The sequence below is a fragment of the Cryptomeria japonica genome, chromosome 10, assembly GCF_030272615.1.
Source record: "Cryptomeria japonica chromosome 10, Sugi_1.0, whole genome shotgun sequence".
In the NCBI taxonomy this organism is placed as follows: Eukaryota; Viridiplantae; Streptophyta; class Pinopsida; order Cupressales; family Cupressaceae; genus Cryptomeria; species Cryptomeria japonica.
Window position 1 is genome coordinate 514020886 of NC_081414.1, and position 20626 is coordinate 514041511.

At 36.9% G+C, this 20626-nt stretch overlaps 1 protein-coding gene across 2 annotated transcripts in view; it reads right to left on the reverse strand.

Moving 5' to 3' along the window:
• The window catches only part of LOC131054548 (uncharacterized), a 78654-nt gene extending 58540 nt beyond the window's left edge, over positions 1-20114 (reverse strand). Inside the window, exons 1-2 of one of the 2 annotated variants that reach the window (XM_057989085.2) lie at positions 18973-20114; positions 2326-2614 (exon numbers count right to left, since the gene is read on the reverse strand). In XM_057989085.2, coding sequence (XP_057845068.2) covers positions 2326-2614; positions 18973-19631 — 948 coding nt within the window. In that variant the 5' untranslated portion in view covers positions 19632-20114. The remainder of the gene's footprint in view (positions 1-2325; positions 2615-18972) is intronic. The other variant, XM_057989084.2, reaches the window with a different exon arrangement.
• Between the last annotated feature and the right edge of the window lie 512 nt (positions 20115-20626).

Consider the following 20626-nt stretch of genomic DNA (forward strand, 5'->3'; position numbering starts at 1 on the left):
GAGATAGATAGGTTTAAAATTTGGGGCAGATAAAGTGAGTGAGATCGAGAGAGAGAGAGAGAGAGAGAGAGAGAATGTTGATAGGAACATACTCATTACTGAAATTTGACTGTCTGAAAATTTTAAAGATCTAAAACCTAGAATTTGCATTATAACTCCTAGAGATCTGAAACCACTCTCAAACATCCTGCCAATATATACATGAAATATAACAAAGTATAAGAAAGGAATATGTCTTTTTCCTTTCTTATACTTAAATGTTATATTTCATGTATATATTCTGATGAAGAGAATGAAACTGACTTGAAAACAAAAAATAGATAATTTTTTGACATGTTTGGGCCTCTTTTTTTAAAGCAATCAAGTTTTTGTGAAAAACTCGCCAAAAACTCTGCGAGTGTTTCCCAAGAACTCAGTGAGTTTTATGGCGAGTAAAAGTCGTAAAAACTCGCCCTTAAGAAAAACTCGCAAGTTTTTAGCTACTCGCCGAGTTTTCAGCGAGTAGTCAAATTTTTTATGAACAAATGATTTTTGTTCATAATGCAAAGTTAGTCTGAGCTTATTTTGTGGATGCTTTAACTTCTACTTTGGATAAATATTGTTCATTTGATGGTATTATTCACAGTATGAAAATCTTTAGCACAACCCTTGAAGATTGCACCTAATTTGTGTAGTTGTCCTTAGTGTGGCGAACCAAAGCGTGGTTATTGGTTTCACCTAACTATATCGTCTCTTAAGTTCTTAGGAATAGTGTAGAACTCCTAAACCCTTTCCCTTTTATCCTTTTTTGAAGTCTGAAATTGAGAAAATCCAAAAAATATAAAGCTGAAAGTCTTCATCGTCATTGAAATTTACAATTGCCCCTTGGATTACCAGCATACATAGCCAAACCAGCTATATTCAACATTAAAGTCGCTAGTTCGCATCGTAAACCTTGGAATCGCCATATGATCTTCTCTTTGCAATCTTAGCATACACGGTGATTTTATACAAGAGAGGATAAAGTGTCTTTTGGGCATCTTTATTCTGTGTTCGGTGTGTCATAAAACATGCACCAATAGAGCACAATTTGGATTATTAGTCTATCTTACCAGATTTCATCGCATAAAATCTTCCTTTCAACAAGAAAAATCAAATGCAAAGAGACTTTCCAGCATTGCCACTATAGAATCAAAATTATAAAGCATGGCTAACCTATAAAATAGATGCCTTTATCAATTGGAAATTCCTAAATATTTCTCCATTGAAGAAAAACAAACTGAAAGCAAAGTATGTACAATGCATTTGACCATATTGGAAAGGTCTTTGCTGCTTACAGAAACATACATTCAAAATACATTTCTCTATAATGAAAATGCACACGGTGAAATGTCAAATGTGATGAGCCCAAAAGGTAAACCATTATGGTTTCCCTGGAAGGCATGTAATGTCTTAAAATGTACAAACACTGAATGTTAAATTGGGTAAACTACCAGATCCAATTTTAAATATGGCATATCCCAATGGATGCCAGGTGCAAGTCCTAGGTGAATTTAATGAAAGAGATAACCCTTGGTCCTGGCATCTAAGATGAAGGAGACCCGGCAAGGGGACACTAAACTAATCAAACAAGAAAGAAATGTAGACTCTGGAACAAGGTACTCATGAATAAATCCAAAATATATAATCCTACTTAGAATCGACTTAGCAAATAGTTACAGCACAGAATAGTTCAAGTATATAATAAAAGCAATTAAGAACTTCACTATAATTTTAAATATTAATAAATAGTTGTTCCATTGAAAATCCCAGTGAATCAGTTTCCAGCCAATCAAACATTTTGACATAGCTTTGTTCTAGTTCAAACCTAAAACATTTTCCAACCCAATCAAATAAGAGAAAATTGTAAAATGTGTAGATATTTTATAAATTGCAATCAAATGAAGTTCATCATACAGTAACGATCTTTATCTTCATTAGCTTCATTACATGTAAAAGAACTTTATGGTGCATCATTAGTTCAAGTATATAATAAAAGCAATTGAGAACTATCACTATGATTTTCAATATTAATAAATAATTGTTCCATGGAAAATCCCAGTCAATCAGTTTCCAGCCAATCAAACATTTCATCATAACTTTGTTGTAGTTCAAACCTAAAACATTTTCCAACCCAATCGAATAAGAGAAAATTGTAAAATGTGTAGATATTTTATAAATTCCAGTGAAATGAAGTTCATTATACAGTATCGATCTTTATCTTCATCAGCTTCATTATATATAAAAGAACTTTATGGTGCATTCTATAAAGCAGGAATTGACAACAGGCATTTAGTCGAGCCCTACCTCAGCCAGAACAGTTGCTACAGACATGCCAAAATGAAAACCAATAGCTCCTACTAGGTCTTCAGTATAAATATTTCCTCTTTCATGTTGTGCCTTGATGTTGCTTGCAATTCCAGAAGCAAATTTGTCAGCTCCATTCTTGTCCATATCTATCAAAGTGGGAATAACTCTTGGTTTCACCAATGCTTGAGAAGCCCAACCCTTTAATATACTGAGCAGTTGAAGCAGATTCTCCACTAACAGAGCTGCAAACTTTGTGCCCTCGCGCACATAGTTCATAGTACTATTCCTGCATTTTAGGCAGATTAAATGCTCAAATGTAAGACAGAGAAATTGAAAATGTGTTAATATCCATAAATGACCAAAGTAGTGTATGCGGCTCAAAATTAGAGCAAGTTATGATAGACAATCATGAGCGCTAAACAGAACTTCAACAACCAAAGCTATAGTAGATATATCTAAAACTGGGGAGAAAAATGCACCAAGTCAGGGCAAACCAAGGGAAACAAATATATACAAAAGAGTTAATAAAAACAACTATGTAAAATGAAGGCCCCTCGCAAAAAAAACTAAAGCCTAAAAAAAGAGGGCCAAAGGAAAACAAGGCTCTAGAATGCATTAGACATAGTAGTACCATAGCAACAAAAATCATTCACAAGAATATATTGGCAAACCAATAAAGATTTTTTTCAAAAAAAGAAGGATTTAATAGGAAAGTTTTGGATATTCAAAAACTGCAGAAAAAAAAGAAAAAAAACTGCTGCTTTTTTAATTTAAAAAAAGCTATTTTAATCACACAGAGATATAGAGAGCAAATAAAAATGAGAGTTTACCCAAAAATATTTTGGACGATGGATTTTGTCATTTATGTTCATATCACTGATTACATTGCATTCCACAATGCATGCTGCAATGCATAAATGATAACTACATACTAATAGTGTCAATTTTTTAGTAAATATAAAAAAGCCCTGACCCTAACCAAAAATATTGAAAAATTCACCATTTACGATTCCGGTTAGGGCTTTTTGGATAAAAAGAACTAGTCCTGACCCTAACCCTAAACACTGCTGAAAAGAAATCAGTGCTTAGAGTTGGGGGTTCGGCCTTTCAATCTTAATTAAATAGACCATATTTTGTAAATTTTTTTATCATAAAAAAGGGAAGAATTTTATTAAAAATTTGAAAACCTGAGAAATCTTTGAAAAAAAATCTCTGAAAATAATTTAACGTTTGCATCCTACAGCCCCAAAAATCTCCAAATCCAGCTCAAAAATGCCTTGATTCCCCCAAAATATTCCATGCAGATGTAGAAAGAAATTAAGAGAACATTTTTATGTCCCAAAATTCTCCAAACCCAACTACAAAATGCTCTGATCCCTTAAAAAAAATCCCATGCAAATGTGAAAGGGAACATTTTTATGTCAAAAAAAACGCCGCAACTTGTCAAAAATTGGTCAAACACAGGATTGATCAGTCAAACTCACAATTTTTTAATATTTCTACAAGTTTATCACAAATTTTGAAATGTTTCAGGTAAAAATCATCAAAAAAATTGCACAGGCCGAGACATTGTTTATATCACAATTTTCACTGTCAAATATCTGGGAAAACAAAACCATTTTTACAAGGAAAAAGGATCATAATCACTCTCCATCAACAGAAAAGGAAAACTCCTATGGAAAGCTTTATTGACTAATCTTTAGCAATCTACTATTCATTTAGAAATTCTTTGAAATCTAGATTCTGATATCTTAAGAAAACATCTGCCAAAGTGTAATACAAAAGCTTATTAGTACTCATAAGAAATTAAAAAATTGAATCAAATACCGAAACCTTCTATTATTTCTTAATGTATTGGTGTGCATGTACATATGGGGGTGTGCATGTGCATGCACATGTACGTGTATGAGCATGTGTGTGCACATGTGTACATATGGATGTGTTCATGTGTGCACATGTGTACATATGGATGTGTTCATGTGTGCACATGTATGTGTAAGAATGCATGTGTGCTTTGGCCCACTAATGGGCAGGCCAGGGTTTATCCATTGAAGCACACCAAGGAATTGGTGAAATGGCAGAGTCCAAATTCAAGATGGATTAAAGTTAACTTTGATGGTGCCTCGTAAGGAAACCCAAGACCCTCAGGGGCGGGTTGTATTGCGAGAGATGAATTTGGTAATGTTTTAGCGCTGGGAGCAAAGAAACTGCCAGTAGGGACAAATAATGAAGCAGAAGTACAAACAGCACTCCTTGCAATTAGACTAGCAAGTAGACTTACAATATCAAATTTGCGTCTAGAAGGTAACTCTCAGATTATACTGGATGCAATTTCAAAGGGTGAGGCGCAGAATTGGAAGATAAACAAGTTTATCAAACTAATTAACCAAAGGTTAAATTCCTTTCAAAATTTCACGGTCTCTCATATACGAAGAGAAGGCAATTGAGAGGCAGATTTACTTTCAAACTAGGGCTGTGCCTTTAAGGAAGATCAAGGGGAGGAATGGTGAGAGGATCTTCATGACATGCAGGTGGTAGAAAATGTAGTGGGAGGTGGATGATGAGGACAGCTGTGTGGGCACCCACGTGGCATCAAGTGTACGATGTGGTTGAAGTGGGTAGTTTTGACGGGTGTTTTATGACCACACCAACACAAAATAAAGTTTCCAACAGTCAATCTATCCTCTCTTGATCAAAGACCCCTCGTATGCTAAGATTGCGAAGATCATAGAGGCGACTCCAAGGTTCCTATTGCGTACTTGCGACTTTACGTTGGATATGAGCTCGTTTGGCTTGTGTTTTGCTAGTAATCCAAGGGGGGCTTATGTGAAGTGAAAAGGACTTGAACAAACCTAGATTTCAAGGAGATTTTGGGAATAGTTTCGTAATAGATAGCTCTTTTTTGGAACTTTTCTCAATAAAGATGCGGAAAGTAAATAGGAAAGATTTAGAGAGATTCTAATCTAATCTAAGGAACTCAAAAGATAACAAAGGCTTAAGCGAAATCGACCAACCTTTGTTTCACCAACATTAGACAACTACGCAAAGAGAGGTGCAATCTTCAAAGGTTGTGCATAAGATTTTCATATCGCCAATGAATACTATCAAGACGAACAAACAATATCCTTTCAAGGATTGAAGTTAAACAAACACATTCCAAAGGCCCAATCCAACCTTGCACTACAAGTAAAAATCATCTACTTACAAAAGGTATGAGCGTATGATTTCACTATAAAACAATGCTATCACTCTCATTCATCTAAGTGCTTGAAAACAAATATAATCTAAGTGAGGAAGAGAAACCATGCAACTTCAAAACAAATCAAGTAATCACCAAAATCAATAAATCAGTCATATTATCTTGATAGCCTTAAGCAACAATTTCTTACAAATTCTCCCTCATTTACAAATGAAGGGGTGAACCCCTTTTATAGGCCCCAAAATGAAAATGGACACCCCAGATTACAATAAGATCTACGGCTAAGATTTGCCCATGAAAAACCCAAATTAGGGTTTGACTAGGAATGACCAAATATAGCGCCAAGTAGTGGCTATGGTCATAAATGAAGAATCTCACCCACTTCGCATTAAATGCCCACTAACTCCTAAATATGGCATCCACCATGAAATAAATGATTCATCATGCCTTCATGCATTTAATAGATTCTCATCCAAAATAGGAAGACCATTATCCCTTTCTTTGATGGCAAATGCGATATATCTAGTCACGATGGCCTCGAGCTCTCCTACGGAGACACTTGGCAAAGTCTCCAGTTCGAATTCCAGCATGGCAGTATCCTTCTCACACTTGGAGAAAAACTTCTCCCATCTTGGCACAGCCCCCTAAGTCTTGCGCATTCTGCTTGAGAACAAAGAAACATTTTCCAAATGTTCCTTCGAGAAGGATTCCACAAAGAAAAATTCAAGCAGCCTATCCTTCGAGTTGTCTACTGTCAACTCCTCATCAGTTAATCTTCTTGCAAATAAAGCCTCGACAGCATTGAGGATTTCCTCTTGAACCTTTTTGACCGATGTCCTCAATAATTCTAATTTCCTGTTGGACCTTTCAAAGAATTCTTTTCCAGTGCTTACTGCATAGAACCATCGAGGGAAATCATATGCTTCATTTTCCCTAGAAGTTTCCATTAGTGCCTCAAGGTGTGGAATTGTCAAGTCTTGATAAATATGTGCATCCTCCCATGAATTGTCCACGCTTTCCAATCTGCCAAGGATAACCAAGATCCTCCAATAGAAATGAGCCAAGTCCTCCAACAAACTTGCAAGTTGTAGTGAAGATGTCTTCCACCCACTCCTTAGAACATTGAGCCATTTTTCTTATTTCTTCAAGCCCATCCATGAATTCCTTCGGAAGAGAAAAGGGAGGAACAAAAGTCTAATCTTCCTCTCTGAATGGACGCATCAAGCATTGCACATACTCACATAAGGCTTTGTTTTCACTCTTCAACTTCCTGTTTTTCTCTTTTGCTTTCTTCATCCGCTCCTTCAATGCTAAGGAAGACTAATCAAACTCATCTATTACTTGTGACTTAGAGGCACGTCCCAAGTCAACTAATGCAACATCGTACTCATCAGGAGTGATTTTGTTTCTATCTTTGTTGACCCTGGGCACAGCTATACGCAAAGTCCTAGATCCTGATTCATCTTTTGTAACTTTGGAGAATTTCTTCACTACCTTCTTTTCTACTGGCTTGCTTATGTTGTTCAGAAATTCTTCAATCTCAAGTGTAATATCCATCTCTTCCTCTGGCTCTTTCCTCATTCTTTCCTTCAGCCAATCTAGCGGTTGCTTGTTGATCCTGCATCCCCAGTTGTACTTGTTCTTGTGAAACTTCCTCAAAAGGTCCTAAGTCTCTCATGTTTATTTCCCTAAAACAATCTTGGACCTGTTGTTCTTGATTTGGAGAAAGTTCGTGTTCTTGATTTCTCTGTTGAATAGGTCTTTGGGAGGCACTGACACTGAGAATATCCTGTGCTTGTGAAATGTCATGATCTTCCCCCTATGGTTGATTTCCTGCTACTTCTCCTGTGAACATATCAACTTCATGCACGCTTGAGGAGCTAACAAAACGATTGTGCTTCTTCCAACCTTGGCCTCTTCTGTTACGGTTCCTCCCTTGGAACTTCTTTCTTTTTCCTTGCCTATCAAGGAACACTTCTCTCCTTTCCACACTCTATCCTTTCCTGTGGAATTGCTTCTTCTTGAACCTAAGCTCTTGATGACCCTTCAATGGCCTCATCCTAGGATTCCAAGTCTCCCATCAGATTGTAAGTCAAGCGGACATTCTTTGATTTCAATTTAGCGATGTGTCATTCAACCCAATGCCTAGTGAACTTCATAACTGGTCTGCTCAAAACATCTAAATCATCAACTTCTGGTTCTGACCAGTTAGGCGTCTAAATTGGCATATCCTTCTCCTTTTCATAATTTGGCTGAACAGTATTCACATCTTCTTCTATCTGGTCCGACATTTGTATGATTCCACAAATTCTTATCAGCTTAAGAGGCAACCTGCAAAACATCCTCTTTCCGATTTCGTAGTCATCCTTGGCATTAGCCCAATAATCCTCCAACTGAATCTTGTGCCTATGCTTAACACTAGCTAACATCCTTAACTTATCATACGGATCAAAGAATGTCCTTGCGGTATGAGGTGCTAGGTGGTAGAATATCAATTCATCTGCTGACTTTTCCACAGCCGCCAATGATGGACACATTTCATCATAATCGCCCATGACAATTGGAAATTTGAGCCCAATCTTCTTCTTCTTCTAAATCTTGTCATAGGCAGTTAGTTGTCTAGTTACTTCCAAAAGCATCATCTTGTTTGTTGGATATCTTGGGAGTTTATATGGCTGAGCAGAGAATCCTTGGACCTAGATGTAAGTAAATTTTGGAAATTGAATGTACCAGACCCCATACTTCTTTGCCAACTTCCTTGCCTCTTGCGACAACCTTGTGTGAACTCATCCTTGCAAAGATCTAGCAATATGTATAGTGAAGGTGTCGCTTGCTTTCTTGAAAGAAGTAGGGTCGTATAAGTGCAATTGTGGATAGCACTCATGGACCTTTAGCTGTCTTGAACCGCATCCCATGGGTCCTTTGCCTGGTAGCCCATTGAATTTGCCCATTTTAGCCAACATGTAGACAACATACGAGCTCATGTAGAAAGATTGGAATTGCTTTAAATTCCTCAGCTGCTCGTCCAAGTTGTTGCTAATTATTCTTGTCCAATCTACCACCTTTATGCCATCCATTACTTCGTCATTGAAGTAAAGCATCCAAGATACGAAGATGTAGGCTTGTGCACATCCCATAGCCCAACTCATCATCAGCACAAGAACAGCATATTCTTGCTTGAAGTCCATGTTGGTGAGTTGCTTGGGCATCTTTGAAATGTGAGGCTTTGGCTTCCACATCCATGTTCTATTGATGATTCCAGCGCATCTCTCAAAGCCAGAATCATAAATAAAAGTTGCTCTTTCCTTGGTCTTATACATCATGGACTGGAATGTTGATATTCCAAAAGCTTCACCAAATGATTAAGAAGAGATTTGCCAAGAGCTTGCCATCGGGTGCCAAAAATGCTCTTCTTTCAGCATCATAATGCTTTGCAAATTCCATGATCAGCTCTGGGCACTGGATGGCAAGAGGGAAGCCGATAGCTGCTATAATTCCACTTCTGACTATCTTATTGGCGGTGGCTAATGGAGGATGTTCGTCTATTCCAAATACTCTCTTTCTAAATTCTCCCAACTTGAAAGTTCCCAAGTTGGTATCACTGACTCCTCTCCATTTTGAAATAATTTCTCTAGAGGAATCCTCTTTGCTTGTTCTTAATCTATGCTTGGCGGGAAGTATTTGCCACCTTGCTGGATTCCGCATTCCTGCAAACTAAAATAATTAACATCAAATTCTTGACAAGAGAATTCTAGAAATCTACCGAGGGAAGAATTCCACGCTGTCAATTCCAGACTTGGAATAAATAAAAACCTCAAAAATAAAAACTTCTAGATAATAATAATAAAAATCTCACCCTAGCTATTCTTCACCCTTGCTCTTGCTTCAATTTCTCCAAAACGTGTTGTGAAGATTGACTTCCAAATCCTTGTTTAAATAGAAAATGTCCACCAAACTACTAAGTTGGTGATGTGATAATTTTAGCATCTGCATTAATTTATTCCAATCACGCTTCATGTTTCCTGAATGAGGAAGAGACAACTTGCCATCCCGGTCGACCCTGTTGTCATTCTTGAGTTCAAAAATAGGAACTTCCATAGTCTCTTAAGTTATGCTCCATTAATGCGGAATATTCCATTATGCATGTTGCCAACTCATCTTGCCCAAGATTCTTTCTATCTTGGGTGTACAAGGGATATTTTGGAGGATTTTCTTGCCTTGGAGGAATTTTATGATTGTTTTCCATTTCTAAAGAATTCTTGAACGCCTATCAATCTTGGAGAAGGAAGATTCCTTTCCTTGTGAAAATTTGCCATTACATGTTTTGTGAATGCTCATGCGTGCTTTGTCCTGAAGGAAGAATTTTTTGACACAACCACTTTTTTCGTTTTCAAGGAATTTTGTCCTGTCTAGAGTCCGAAGGCCAAAGGAGAGGAATTTTCAACACTTGGACAATTTTTCACTTTCCAAGAATTTTGCATACTTGGGAGCATTTTGGCATGGAAGGAGGAATTTGGTCTGGGAGGAAAAACAATCCTCCTCAACTATGTATTTGCACCCTCTACCTAGTCTTGGGCACACTTGGGGTGAAGTGGAGAATTTTCCAGAAAATGGAAAATTCCTTCCTTGCTTGTGTTTTGCGCCCTCCACCTGGCTTTGAGCGCATTTGAGGGGTAGTGGAGGAATTTCTTTCAAGAGGAAAAATCCGCATTGACATAAATTTGGTGCCCTCCTACCTGCCGCACACTTCGGGTGAAGTGGAGAATTTTCCAGAATTCCTTCCTTGCTTGTGTTTTGCGCCCTCCAGCTGGCTTTGAGCGCATTTGAGGGGTAGTGGAGGAATTTCTTTCAAGAGGAAAAATCCTCATTGACATAAATTTGGTGCCCTCCTACCTACCGCACACTTGGGGTGAAGTGGAGAATTTTCCAGAAAATGGAAAATTCCTTCCTTGCTTGTGTTTTGCGCCCTCCACTTGGCTTTGAGCGCATTTGAGGGGTAGTGGAGGAATTTCTTTCAAGAGGAAAAATCCTCATTGACATAAATTTGGTGCCCTCCTACCTGCATTGAGTGCATTTTTGAGCTAGTGGAGGAATTTTGGGTGGAGGATGAATTCCTCCATGCCTAGGGAATTGTGCCCTATCTCCTATCTTGAGTGCACTTTTGAGGTGGAGGATTTTTTGAGTTTTGAAAGATTCCTCCTGTTCTTGGAAATTGTGCCCAACAACAGACTTTTCATGCCCTTGTCATTTCAGGGAAGGATTCCAGACTTAGCCAAAACTATGATCATCTACCTACTTTTCAACTTTTCCGGATTTAGAAGTGGATATTCAAGAATGTTCTGCCATCAATGCCCTGCCAGTTGCCAAAGATAGACTTCCCAAAAATATACTTAATAAAAATCATTTCTTCCAAACACCAAATTAGGGCAAACTGAGACACAAAGACACTGCTAAAAATAGTAAGTTTGTTTAAACACAAAATTAGGTCAATCCGGGCAGCAATGAAACTTACTACAAAATAGTAAGTCCTCAAAATTCGCTCAAATTTCATTGGTAGCTTCCTTGTAGGGTTCTCATTTCAATGCTTCGCTCAGATTTCGCAAAACCCTAGGCTACTGACTCTAATTTTGTCTAAAAGATAAAAATCCTAAAATAGACAATACAAGCTTCCAAATTTGGCCAAATTTGTTCAAAACACTTGCGGACTTGAGGAGATCGAAGAAACTGCTGCCAAACTACCCAAAAGACCACAACCAAAAGACCAAGTGGACAAATATGTAGGTGATCCCCATTTGGAATGGGGTGATGTGTGATTAAGTCACAACAGGTAGGTGTCCTGATTTGACATAATCAAAGTGCTTGGGATGGCCTTGCCGTTAGGGCCGTCGTATTATCACCCTTGGCATCCATATTTGCATAAGGTATGCCACCGCTGCCTCACGAAAGATTGAAGAGATTTCCGCATTTAAAGAGGTTGTTCCTAGGTGCGAGCAATTATGTAGAGGTAGATGATAATGATGCGAGATGTGACATGGTGGGTTAAGACTTCATTGAAAAGCTTTCGCACTTGCATTTTCAGATTTCCAAATGTAGGCGGTGTAGGTGGTCTTGGATGGTTTCAATGGAGCCAAATTTTTCTTTGGTTGCATACAAACAACAGTTAGCTTTCATGGGTGCTATGTTAGAAGAACATATGCGCAATGTTCAAGGTTACTAGGGGACGAGGGTACTTGGAGATTCTAGAGACTAGTATCGGTATTGGTACAACTAATTTTCAAAAATAGGAGAATGGGGTACTTGGAGACGCCAATTTTTTTTTGATGTAATTTAATAATTTCCAAAAAATATCATGATAGAGAACTTTGAAAACAAAAACAAAGGTAAAGTTTAAAATTAACTTTAAAATTGAACAAAAATTGAAATTAAAATTGCTTATATTGTTGATACCATAGCCAGTCTAAATTGTTTAGTGAAAGTAAGATAATATAGGTGTTAGCACACTCAATAGTATTGGCTAAATAGTAAAGGCAATTTCTCTTTAGACTATTACAATGACAAGAAATCGGTCCTCTCAAAAAGTCTACACTGTCAATAGATCCAATCATTATAACTTTGCATGGATTTTTGTCTTCCTGCAAAATGGTTTCCTTATTAGTCATTTCCCTACAACTTTGCTTTGCTGCAAGCTCATCTTATTTATTTGCTTTACATTTTTGCCTTTTTAGTGCATTTTGCCCTTACTTTTCTAGTAGGAGACATCAATTTTTGGTAGGAAGACTTCAGCGATGTAATATCCCTTATATTTTGAGTATTTACATTCTATTTGAAGAGGATCTAAACTATTTGTTCATATATATTACTATTAACTATTATTCACAATAATTACTAAATAAATATTGATTTGCATTATGGTCACAATCTAAATTTATTATTAACCAATATTCACAATAATTATTAAATAGACACAATAAATATTAATTACATTTATAATTACAAATAATAATATTCACACTAATTATTAATAGTCACAAGAAATATTAATTATATTTATGATTATAAACAATAATATTTACAAGAAATATTAATTACACTTATAATTACAATCAATAATACTTGCTTTTAAATAATAAGTTATTAAATAGTATTGATAAGTTTCATGTTGACCGATGCTTGTTTTAATCTACAAAGACTACGGTCAAAGGTCATACTGTTATACACATCTCTTGGGAAAGGACAAACCCGTTGAGACATTTAATATAGGATCACGGGAAAGTAAGACAAGGAGAATATGGAAGAAAAGGTAGGGAGGAAATAAGGCAAGACCAAAATAGAAACGTCAGCGGTCACAAGCAAATCCTTACGGGTATGGATACAAGGATATAGGATTGCTAACATTGTATAATGCTGCTAGTACAATTTAGTATTGTTAATATAAATTAATATTACTAATACAACTTGATATGGTTAATAACTTAATACAATTCAATATTGTTAATATAATTTAATATAATTAATACAATTTGATATTATTAATACAATTAATATTGATAATAAGATTTAATATTGTTAATATGATGAATAAAAACTAATACAACAGTCATTAACAATCATTCTTAAATTCATATCAGACATAAGATTATAAAGTAAATCTGATTCAATAATGTTGCTGATAGGAAATAAGAAAATATATGAAACTAACATTACTAATACGACAAAAAGTGTTTAATATGAGTCAATATTACTAACACACAATAGTGCTAATATCATATGGAATATTACACTGTCAATATTGCTGATGTTACAGCATAAATGATAAGATAATATGAGCTGATAATAAACAATATCCAATACAATTAATTATTAAAAGGATTTAACAAATAATTCAATAATATTATAATGAATACAAATATATATGTATTTTGACTCTTCACTTTAATAAGCGTTTGTGGACATGGTGAAGGAAATGGTGAACATATTGTGGGAGGGGTGCAGCGTATGAGCATCCTTCTAGATACACCACCTCGAAGTGGGACAAGATGAGCCCATAGAGGCCAAAGGAGTACAAAGGTTACGATCTTTGGGACTAGGAAGAGATGGTTTCTAGGGCACTCTCAATCTCCACAATCTTTCCCCTCCACCATGGCTCACAAATAAAAGAAGTAAAATCGTTAAGGTATTAGGATGATGACTAGATAAGGATCAAAGGCACCTTATTGTTAAGGAACATTGGTTAAGGACCACATGAGACCACAGAGGATGAGGTCTTGATGTTGGGCCTAGGGTAGAGGATACTTGGGGTACCTCATCATGTCTTCCAACCCAACCCTTGTTATGGTTGAGTTTCCATCTAATTGTTGTTATTGGTTGTGTAGATTAATAAAAACATATCCTAACCCTAGAATTGGATGTATTTCATGAATTATATCTACATTGTTGTCTAATCTCATTGCGGGTTTCGAAAAATAGGCTTATCTCATCTTATTCTTAAATGAAGATTATATCCCTAACTATGTTTGCCCTTGTCTCATTCTAGATTTGTGAATTTAGGGCAAAGTAGAAGGTGATCCCAAAAAGGGGACATTACAAGCGACGACAGGAGACGGCAGCCAAAAGCACCCTATGCGTCAAGAAGTATCTAGAGACATCTCCGGTACCAAAGATGCATATCCATCTCCGAGACGCGTCTCCAAGGGTAGGAGACGAGTCTCCTGGTAACTATGGCAATGTGTCTAAGATAGAGGATCTGCACTTTCTTCATATGGTGGATTTATTCCTTGGCAAGGAGTAGATGGATTCAGAGTTTAGGTATCGAACCATTGTCGATTTGGCATCAATATTTTTTTGCTTTGGGGTTGGAGCTGGGCACAAAGGAAGACGTCTAGTGGGTCATAGGGGAATGTGTGAAAGAAGAATGGAAGAATAGGATGGATGTTTTCATGGCCATGGCCAAACCTGGAGAAGGTTTTGTGACCAAGTGCGGCGAGTGGATGCATTATGCCAAATTTATTCCACCACTTCGGTTGTTCCTCTTGTGGGGTGCAGATATGGATAGGGAAGTAAGGCGAGCGGAGGTGTAGAGAGGCTGGGAGCACATTAAGAATTATATGAGAAGCCGGGTGCAGGAGCCTCAAGCCAAGGGATCGGAGGATTCCAAGAAAGTCAAGAAGCAGATTGTTTTTAAGAAGGGGGATTACTGGTTCACCTGTGGGAAGGCAAAAGAACAAGCTCAAGACCAGTAACTTCTCTGTTTTGTTTGAATTTCAGCAGGCTAGACTATTTTAGAATGGGTATTTCTGTTATTATAGCTGTCTATGTATGGGTTGGACAATATTTTATGGAACTGTGGTAGAGGTATACAAATAGCTTGATAGTAAGTAGGATTTTGTTGATATTCTAGATGATCTATGGTTTAGCTTCTGTTGGGAGACTCGTTCTATGCCTTTTGTTTGGATTTCCATGCTGATCTGTGGGTTGAGCCACTGCTGGGAAGTTCTTTTTGTAATATTTCTTATAATTATTAATATAAATATAAATACTTACCGATCAAAAAAAAAAGAATGCATGTGTGTGTTTCTACGAGTGTGTATATGCATTTGTATCCACCAATAAAGACTAATTTCCCCATGTGAATATCAATAATGACTATGGTCCGCATGTCAATACTTGCTTCTTTGTTTAGAGATTATGTATCTATGGAAACAATATATCTGATTTGCAGTTGAGTATGTGGCCTATAAACATAAGAACTCGCTCAAATGAACAAACATAATGCTACCCAATACCTAGGATGCTACAAATTAACTAACTCAAACTCCATCCACTTCATAAAATGAAAAGGCATGAAGTGGCATATCTCATGAAATAATCTAAGGGAGACAAGAATGGACATTACTCTACATCAAATTTCAACATGCAAGGAAAATTAGTAGGTAAAAACTTTAGGGCTAATTTTTAACCATTTTATAAATAATTTAGGGACCTTTATGTCATGTCCCCTTTTTCCCGCCAATGATATTATTATTATTATTAATTGAAAATATTTGTTTTCTAACCTGATATTATATAATATGAATACGAAGTAATAAATATAAAATAAGACAATTTCAAATTTGGTCACCCAAAAATAGGTCTTATGGGTCCTATTCAAATGGGGTATTTCTACAAGTCATACCACTCATTTTGGCATCCAATTTTAATGTTTTTCATTGTTCATTTGAGTTCAAGTTTGAGCAGGCACCTAGGGATAAAAACCCTCGACTGCATCCTCCAAGGTTAGGACAAAATCCCTCACCTCATACTTGGCAATTCTAGCAAGAATTGCAATTGTGCTGATTAGAACACTTGTTTGAATTTTCAGGTTGTTCATTGAAGCTTGCTAATGGATTCACATCTCCGTTTCAAGGTTGTTGGAACATATAACTATTGATTTTAGCAAGGAATCTGAGCTACAGCACTCTAATCACCAATTGTTCATATATTTCCTATGCATCTAATATTCATCCTAGGTCCCCACCATTTTCCAAGGGCAAAGACAAGCTTGCATCCGATGATAAAGGTTGATTGCTACACAATAGTACAGTTTGTGACTACAGTTTGGCACCATCGTTCATAGTACATACCAATGAGCAAGTTAAAGTATAATGTTCAAAAGCTAATTTTTTAGCATTTGTTCAATAACTAGAATTTCCCAATCGGTAAAGCCAAATATTCTATACTTAAAAAGTTCTTCTTCATGCTCCTTCCACTCCAAAAAAAAAAAGTCTAGATTTCCTATGTGACTCCCTACTTGTCCAAATGAAAAATGTGTTCAAATCAATTGTTAATAGTTATATTGATTGGCAGTTCCCTGTGTGGTCTACAGGTTATTTGCAACTCTCTCAAATGATGTGATGCAGTGCTGCCCAATTGGTAGAATACAACAACGTAAAAATCAACTGAAAACTAATTCATTTCCAAAGGTAGAAGACTATATTTCAGTGAAAGACTATGTGTGTATGTGTTAATGCATTTTATCATTTTTGCATTTAGCTTATTTTTATTGCTTTTATATGCAGCTTAGAATAAGCTTACTTAGGTAGGTGACATCTTGCATTTAATTAAGGTAGTTGAGTGGCCTATTCCCCCACCCACTAAAAGAAACCACACAAGCAGTTCCCTGTGTAGCCTCAAAACATGATAACTCTATTAAATAAATTGATCTCAAAGAACCCAATTGGAGGAATGTCACAAGCTTAATATTTCTACTCCACTTTGGAAAAGCCACATTACAGGCAAAAATAAACTATTTCAAGTGGATGATTGAGTAGCTGTGTGTTGTGTGGATGAGTGGGTGGCTGAGTGATTTTCCTTGGTCATGCCCACCCACCAAAAAAACACTGCACTCAGAATGTAAATCCCCACTTCGCCAAACAAAGGTCTGGTCCTATACAAGCAGTCCTCTATATCACAATTCACCTAAGAACGTGATAACTCTCTTAAATGAACTGATCACATGGGACCCGAATAGAGGGCTGTTACAAGCTAATAAGTAACTTTATACCATCATGGTGATACCCCTCATATGCCGTTAGGATTCATCATAACTCTGCCTGCATAAGTGTAATCATTTCTCTTTCAAGCTGGGAGTAATGTCCTTGACCCTAAGTTTGGTACACTAAATAGGTAGTGTCCTTAACAAGAAAACAAGTTTATGAGGGCCAGGTGAACAAGGATTTAATAGTCTAGCGCACACAGTCTAATATAACTGTATAAGAAATGTAGAGCTGGGCTAGACACTATTGACCTAAACCATAGCTAGAAGACACTCACTCATTTGGGGGCATAGCAAATCTTTTGTTAGCATCATAAAGGGTCGAGTTTCTTTACCCAGTTCAATAACAACCTTTTACATGCTCTTTTGGTTCATTCTACTAAAACTGTATCGAAACCACAGAACCGCTGAGACTAGACCAGGGTAATCAATTGCACGCTGAATTTATATAACAAGAAAATTCCTTTATTCAAATTGAAGATCAGCTGGTCATCAAGAGAATGGTAATGCTATAAAGACTGATAACATCCTCTCTTATAGACATAATGGAACTACACTTTTATCTCATAGTAGGACAGACCCCTAAATGCTGGTTTTGTCAATGCAGTTCTGACATCTGAGTTGTACCACAGTGTCCTGGCAGTCATTCTACAAATTAGCATTACTAGAGTCTTGGGTATATCATATGAGACCTCCTCAAAAGGTAATGTTTGTCATTCAGATTTAAGCGGGCTACACAACTTCTCCAAGAATTGTCTCGCTAAAAAAGTAACCTTTTTAGTGGGATAGCACAGTCCCTAACTACACTAAGAACTTTGATGCAAGTGAATTTATCTCCATACATGTATAACAGACTTTACAACAATCGAACCACTTATTGTACCTGTTAAAATAAGTTTTCAGTCAGCAGTTATTTAATAGAATGTTAACTGTGTGAGACTTTAATTTCATGTCAGGTAAAAACTGTTCATTGAGCACATCAGAGGTTTATAATTATTTTGATATAGATCAAAGGTGTGGTATGAGGAAGGAGAGATTGTCAACGTACCATCTGAACTGAGGTGTTTCCCTCATAAGGTAATCATTGAACAAAGAAACAAAAATATGATGATCTATATCCAAAGCTTCTAGTCAATCACAATTTAATATTCCCTCGGCATGAAGCTCACGGTGAAGACCATTTTTGCTTAAATAGTCAAAGGCAAGAATCTCAAGTACTCAAGCTTGTAACACTTGCAGAATTACATTACATCAAAGTCGTGGCAAGATAAAGGATTCCCTGTTCTTTGGGAAGTATGCAAGGTAACAACTAATATCATTACCAGTATTTTATTTCTAGTGCTAATGAGATCCTCTTAGTGATAATACATCTTGCATGGTAATGTTGTGCCAGTTAGACTCATTGGACCTCATTCTATCCTGCCCTAATGCAATTAAGACTTAGAAGTGTGCAAAGATTATTTTTTAACGGGACTTATTCAATGGGCTAACAAAAATAGTCACAATACAACATTAGCCTCGTTGTTAAATATGGTACTAGTCCAGACAAATTTCTACTTATAAGATCTTCCAGATTTAGCAAAATTTGTAGCAGAATATTTTGAAATTCTCAGGACTGCAAGAATCATGAAATAGGTACTAAAGTTAATCAATAATCAGTCTTAAACAACAGTACAGTACCATTGCATATCTCATAATGCAATTCCTTGCAATGGACTGATTTACATTAATACCTGAATTTAATCATGGAAGGGTGAGGGAATAAGTTAAGAAATTAGAATTGAAACAATCATCGATCTCCAAGCATACAAACACAAATGTTCTTTAATAAGCACTCATCAAGAGGATTCATATTGATGAGAAAGGCCTTCGATGAGGACTTGAGAGAGAGAGAGAGAGAGAGAGAGAGAGAGACCTTAGACGGGAACTTGAAAACTTATCGGTAGGAGTAGAATCTAAATTCGCCACGCTAGCCGTCTTGGGTTCTACTACTGCCTCCTGAGCAGGACCCACTCCACGGTCAAATATCTCCATTCTCGAATGTGACCCAAATCCATCCTGCCCCACAGACTCGCAAGCATTGGTAAAACCCTTATCATTACATGATGAAGCCTCTGATTTGATCTCTTCTTCACCAAATTCTTGACCTCCATATTCACCACTCAGCATATCATCGTTTCTAAGAATATCCTTATCGCAACAAGCGCCATTTTCATTATAATCAGCTGAAGCTATCTGCTTCCCTCTAACGAGAACTGAAGTATTCAGTTCCTCCAATGAGCTAGTCAATATTCGATTGTCGGTTTCCTCAATCTCTCTGGATGAATCGAAGATTTCTTGGGCAGGACTTGTCAGATTTCCCCGTTCATCTTGGGCCTCAATACAATTATCAGAAGCTGGCGCTTCGAGTCCTGCTGAAGAAGATGGTGCAATAAATTGGATAGTTTTTAGATTTGGAGAACTAACTTCACCATCCCCAAATGAAAACATTTCATTTTTTATTGGAAGCAAACCATTTTCAGAAGCATCCTTGTGCTGATTAAAAGAGGAACCTGAATTTCCTGATAACTCCATGAGAAAACCTTGACTCCTGCGTTTTCAAAAGTAGAGTCTCAGAAAGCATTGCCAAACAACAAAAGCAGCTTTACAAATGCCCAGCCCCAAATAAATCTTAAAATCGTTACTTTCTACCCCTACTGTGGAAACCAAGTTTCGGCGCAAGTCCTGTTTTGCTTCGAGAGGAAGCGCATATGCCAATTTGACTAAAAAAGAATTAGACAAAAATTAAGACCCAAGTGCAAGTACTATTCGAAGCCAAACTGGGTCCCTGCTTAAGTGGGCATAAGAATGAAATGCGAAGATGTGGAGGGACCAGTGTATGTGATTTCTTTCCTTTCACCTTCCTCTCTGGAACAATTTTCAAAGTTTTTCAAGCCAATATCAAATTTTCTGGCCGTTGTAAGTAAACAGTTTTTCTTTTAGATCCATTCATAATCATAATTCTTTGGGCCATTAAAAACAAAGAAACTCACACCTTTATTCCGCCGACTACCATCCTCGCGAATTTATCCACTGGTTGTAATGACGTGAATTTTTAAACTCTTATTCTCTCTTCTCTTTACCTTCTTTCTTTCTTTTCATTTTATAAAAATTGAACTTTTGCAATAGAAATTAAAAAAAACTAATTACTGTTAATATTAATAATATTATTTATAATTAGTCAATAGGTTATCTTTGCAGGCTTTTGTCCGTGAAAGTGTCACCGGCCTTCCGGCCATTTTACGGTCAGTTTCTGTTTTTTAGACGATGACATGTTCTTGTCTATGGCAGGGACACTAGACAAGGACACCAAACTGTTAATCGCCAGACATCTAGCCACATTGTGGTCATTCTGCATTTTACAGGCGATGACGTATTCTACCAATGACAGGCACAGTGAGCAAGGCACTGGCTATCCAGGGGAAAATTTGCACCGCCTGGATAGTCGTGCTTCCTCGGTCCGTGCCCCTCCGCGTTCGTGTCTGCCCGCCTGCGTGAAAGGTGCCCATGAAAGGACGTCGCCTCAAACC